Source organism: Homarus americanus, unplaced genomic scaffold, assembly GCF_018991925.1.
Source record: "Homarus americanus isolate GMGI-L3 unplaced genomic scaffold, GMGI_Hamer_2.0 scaffold24922, whole genome shotgun sequence".
Classification (NCBI taxonomy): Eukaryota; Metazoa; Arthropoda; class Malacostraca; order Decapoda; family Nephropidae; genus Homarus; species Homarus americanus.
In genome coordinates, this window is record NW_024722610.1 from 554,475 (window position 1) to 560,474 (window position 6,000).

The following is a 6,000-nucleotide window of genomic DNA, read 5'->3' on the forward strand; positions in this document are numbered from 1 at the left end:
TGCACATTGGTACATTTTTGCAGAGAGGAGTGGTGGTGGTGAAGAAGTGGAGCCATTGTCCGGGTGTGAGGCCCGGCACCACATTACTGAAGCGCAGACCTACTCTCCTGTTCCTTAGCTTGAATACATGATCCATTTTATCTGCATGATTCAGATTGTACATTAACTTATGTTCTTTTTAATTGTATGCATGAGATTCCCATGAAGTTAGTACGTACATCCTAAAGGATCTTGGTCATTTAATAAAGAATGAATAATGGGATGAAAAAAATGTGAAAACTACTACTTTTTTTTTCAGTGTAAGTTTCCAGAATGTTTGACTGTTAAATATGTATTTTTTATATAAGATGTGTCCAAGTATTTTGGTTCTATAGATTACTTCAACGCCACATATTTTATGTAATGCTGCCCGGCAAAATTCCTCCAGCAGTTTCTCTCTGGGCAATTCAACATAATCATTAATTTTTTATGCATGTTCTTGTTCTGTGCTTCATAATCTCTCACTTTTTTCCCATACAGACAGGAACAGGCAGAATTATTGTCACATTGAGTCTTATTAATTCGGTTGTTGATTTTTAACCCTCAGCCAATTTGGGCCAAGTTGTATTGCCATCACGTATGTCATATATGTGTCTATGGATCCATGTGCTTGTGAGTGTGTAAGTTAATCAAACACAAGTTAGTACAACTAATCCTATAATTTTGAATAACAAGGATGAGCAGTTGTCTTTTTAGAGTCACAAAGTCACTGGTTAAGGACACTTGCTAAACCTGGCTGAGGGCTTTCCACAAATTCTGTAGTTATTTCTTTTCTTCTACCATCACCTCTTGACATTTTCTTTGTTACGCCTTAATAGAGGGGGCATATAATGTTATCCATGTTTTTACATCTCTCTGGCTGTACATTCCAAAAATAATAATGGGGTGATGTCAAACATGGGAAACAGTCTAACCATCATGTGTATTGGTTAGATGTCCTGGTTTGATGAATGTTTCAGCCCACAGGTGAATTTTAAAGCTCAATTTGTCCAGAGTATAACTCTGTCATTGATACAGGTAATTTAAAAGACTTTATGAAGGATATGTATCATTACAAGACAATACTGTATCCTAACTACCTAACTTATGTCTGTCTCAAAGCTCAAGGTTACAAGACAGTGAAGGGTCAGCATTGTCTGGTGTGTACACGTGTGTACTTATATCATTGCTGATGCTGAAATTTTTTATGAAAATTTTTTCAGTGATTATGCATTAATATACCACTAGACATACTGTAAACACCAAATTCATATGTCTGTGTTGAAGGCCAAGGTCACTGCTGGTGGTTCATGATAAAAAAAATTATCCCTAGTAATTCTTGGGTCAATTTAGATATTAAAATGAAATTTTACATGGGTATATATTTTTCTAGGGGAAGTGTAGAACAACAAATTTAAGTTAGGAAGCCTTTGTTTTTGTCAATGTCGTCAAAAAGAAGAAAGGTTAGTGACAGCCAACCTATTTCTCTTCTTTAATGATGTACTGAATTGCTTGCTTTATATATATATATATATATATATATATATATATATATATATATATATATATATATATATATATATATATATATATATATATATATATACTATATATATATATATATACTATATATATATATATATATATACTATATATATATATATGTATAACTCTGATCTTACAACTTTGACACATTCCAGGATGTGACGTAGGTTTACGATTGTATGGCCCGACACTTATAGCGGGGAGCATTTAGTGTTACTCCTGTTCATCCAAATGAAATGTCCTTTCCATTCATTCATCCGAGAAAAGCTGCACAAATGGAAGTGAGCTTTTGTACACAACTTTGAATAATTGATGTATAAACTGAATACAATATTCAGCATTTTATTACATATTGTACAGTATATAACACACTTATATCTCCTGTTTGACTTTTATGAATTTTAGCTGGGATATACACCACTTTTAAGTGTTTATCCAATTCAGTACAGGTATCCCCTTATTTAAGATGGGGTTAGGTTCCTGAAAACCCATCACTGGTCGGGATCATTATAACATGGGTTCAATGGGATACGTTCCCAGCCAGTCCAACACCCACATGAATCACTGAAAAAAGAATCCTATATTAATAATATACATAAAACAAATTAGACAACACTCGCTACATATTAAGAACCCTGCTCACTTCACCTTCACAAAAACAGAGCAAAAGCACTTGTCATAAAAGCAGAGCAAATGATGATAACGTGAAAAAAAATGATAGCAGCTGACACTGTTCACATCGTGTTGACAACAGGAGACAAAGCACTACAAAAAAAAACCCCAGCAAATAAATCACTTCACACTCACCAAAACAGAGTACAGCTCCTCCCCGACTTACGACCTACTCGACTTACGACCACCCGCACTTACGACCTGCCTCAGTCCTACCAAAATTTTGTCAAATTACGTATTTTCGAGTCCGAACTTCAGTGCACAGACAAAATTTTCGTTTGTAATTCACTTTAAAATGGCTGGCAAGCTTAAAAGTGAGAGTTTTGTGGTGCCGAGAAGAAAAAGAGACACCCATTTTAGATTTTCTATGTATTATCTAAGCAATTTCGACTTACAACCATATCAACTTACGACCTGGATTTGGGTCCCTAACCCCGTCGTAAGTTGGGGAGGAGCTGTACAATGTGAATGTTAGTAATGTCTTCTCTTATGGTAAAAAAACAAAAAATGCCGATGATAAGTAACAACACTGATACTGACCGATAATGATTGAGGCACATGATCGTGGCCATGGGGGATCACAATGGAACTTAGCTTGGTACTATAGTATACCGGGTGGCCGCTTGGCGATGCGCATGTTGACAACAACAAACATGCGTGCTGCCAAGTGGCCACCCAGTGCACTACAGTACCAAGCTATGTTTTGTGGTGATCCAACATGACCACATTCGTGTAACTCAATGACTATCAGTCAGTATTGGTGGTGTTTTTATTATTATCTGTTTTTTTACTTTACAGTGAGAGGATATCCTCATCACTTATGTTCACATTACTGTATACAGTACTCAGTTTGGTGACTGTGAAGTGATTTTTGCCATGTTTTTTGTGACTGTCAAGTGCTTTGGCTAGAAGATGACCATCGTTCATGTGGATTGTTTACATTGTAAATAGGGGATGGTCTTAATACATCACATCGTTAAAGCAGAATATCATAGATCGGGGGATACCTGTACTTCTTATAAGCCATTACTATATGGTATCATTAACTACTTTCCTCTTCAGACAGGGTGGATCAAGTGTACAAAGAATTATTTATACACAATTACTGACGCTGCCAACTCCTATAGCTAAATGCTTACATACTGTGTAAAGGCTGCTATTTATTCAGAAGTGGAGTTCATAATATCAAATTCACACCAATTATATGTTTTAAATAATAATATTTCAACAACTTTCCCATGGTAAAATATGCCTCCTGAACTTTTCAAAGACCTATTATGCTGAAGAAAATCAAAACATGGCCTAAATAGCCTGGATACCAAGGAACAATTCCAGAAAGTTGCTTAAAATCTTGATAAGATAATTAAGTATAATAAATCCATGAGTAATATTTTTTCCATGTGTTGAGGAGTCATCTCTTCTTTAGACTCAATTTTGCAAGTGATTTTTGGGTATCTTTGCCATGCTACTTTTTTATGGTGAATACTGTTTCACGTATAATTGGTGTGTGACTTGGTTTCATGAATGTATTAATGAATTAAAAGAAATTTGATAGAAATCGCCTGGATTATCATCCTTATCCAATTCATGGAATGTTTTTCGTACCAGATTTTGATTTTGCATGCTGCACTTCTGAGTGGATGCATATGAGTACTGTATATAATTTCTTTAGATTAACTGCATGATGGTTTGTAATGTTTGTTTGGAAATGAGGCTTCTATCCTTGGCTATAACATACAGATATACTAATCCCCTCTTAAGTTTGTATTACCCTTGAGTTATTTTGCCACCCTTGCTGATAAGCCTTCTCACAAGTGGCTTTAATTTTATTACCCTTACAGGCATCTTCTCAGAGACCCATCCTTCTTCCCAGCCTGACCTGAGGGCCTACAGGTCAACTGAAACTGAGCATGACCCTCTTCCTAGTCTTCAGATGTCCTCACCCTGATTGGTAGATGTCATCATTATCACCCTTTATCCTGACAAACATTATTTTATTCTTGTTTTACATAATCTTTCAAACCAACACCTTTCTGTTTAACCTGCCATATTACTTATCTCTGCTAAATATCCAGGTACTAACCTAGCCAAACTAATCCATCACTAACAAAGCTGCATTGAAACTTTTGGTAGAAACTGAACCGCACTGTTAACTGTCTGGTGAGACTACATCCCATCCTGGTAATGGCTCCCTTTTCCCCTCAGAGAAATTAGATAATATACAGAGTATCCTAGTGATTTACACACACGAGCAATTATTTTTTTAACATGACTAAAATTACATTTCCCTGACTTCTACACTAAAGACACTCATAGTTTTGTATTTACATGTTTGACTTTGATGACTTTATCCCACTATTTTATTTTTTTATCTGCATTATCAATATTAATTATTTTTTTAGACAGCCTATACCGGGTAGTTGTTAGTATTCAAGGTTGACTGAAAGCAAGATTTTCAAGTGTTTCTATAAACAGTGACACGAGTTTGGCAGCATTCATGAGTGGTCAGATTGGTAGCACTGTACTGTATCTTTAGAGACTATAAACTTGTTTTGTTTCATATATTAAATATTATACTAGTACGATATAACTTATATTGGAAGAGATAAATCTATTTATTTCAAATCTATATCATGTATTTCTAATTCATGTTTTAAGTAAATATATGTTTTCAAACTGTATAGCACATAAGACTCATGGATTTCCATATCTCTCGTCTTCCTGCTCCCTCATGTGCTATTAGAGATTTTGTCTAGCAAGAAGAGTGTGAGAGAAGAGAGCTGATGCATGGTTGTTTAGAACTGTGAATGGAATGCATGATGGATGTGATGATCTATTTTGAGCTATAGAAAATATTTTTAAGAAATTTTCCTTTTTTGAAACTCAGGGAAAAATTAACAACAATGAGAGACTGTTCTTTGGTGAGTCTAATTGTGTGAACTCGGTAAAAACGTTTGTAGTATCCTCTTCATGGATGAATGATTGTATTGATGAACTTGGTAAAGAGTATATATTTTGAGTGTATTAAAAGATCCAACTAGGTGATTCCATCACACATTTCTCTTGTCCATTTTTGGCCTTAATAGTGTTCAATGAACATTCCATCCACAGGCATGCACAACTGTACTAGTCAATAATTATGTCTAATGCTGACCTACAATATTGTTAATATTTGTAGGGCTCTAATTTTAAGCAATTACCTGACAAAGGAAAGAATATAATTAATTGTCCTTTGTTTATCACCAATGGTTAATGTTTGTTTTCAGTGTTTGTAGGTGTCCACTAGTTTTGAACATTAATAGTATAATCTTTTAAATGTTCAAAAAAACTTGTGATAAATACATGGCAAAATGATTTATAAATTTTTTTAGACATAACTACTGTACTGTATTGTGAAATAAATTTCAATTCAGGTACTGTATATCAAGTGGATCTGGTTGAGTAAGCTGTTCTGCTGGAATGATATATATATATATATATATATATATATATATATATATATATATATATATATATATATATATATATATATATATATATATATATATATATATATATATATATATATATATATATATACTATATATATATATATATATATATATATATATATATATATATATATATATATATATATATATATATATATATATATATATATATATATACTTGTATAGATATATATCTGGATAGGCATTTGAGACCAATGTCCTGTAGACCATTTTACAAACTAGGCATTGATAAATTCTTATTTTTTAATGGCAG

The 6,000-nt window shown here is 33.5% G+C and overlaps 1 protein-coding gene across 3 annotated transcripts in view; it reads left to right on the forward strand.

Moving 5' to 3' along the window:
- LOC121862855 (post-GPI attachment to proteins factor 6-like) overlaps positions 1-5,587 on the forward strand; it is a 24,010-nt gene extending 18,423 nt beyond the window's left edge. The window contains exons 15-16 of one of the 3 annotated variants that reach the window (XR_006088290.1): positions 1,719-1,844; positions 4,077-5,587. Coding sequence is in view for 2 of the 3 variants with exons in the window: in XM_042361184.1 (XP_042217118.1) it covers positions 4,077-4,183 (107 nt within the window). In the remaining variant the exon portion in view is untranslated. Of the gene's footprint in view, positions 1-23; positions 1,529-1,718; positions 1,845-4,076 lie in introns of those variants that run through there. The other 2 variants (XM_042361184.1, XM_042361185.1) reach the window with 2 other exon arrangements.
- The last annotated feature ends 413 nt before the right edge of the window (positions 5,588-6,000 follow it).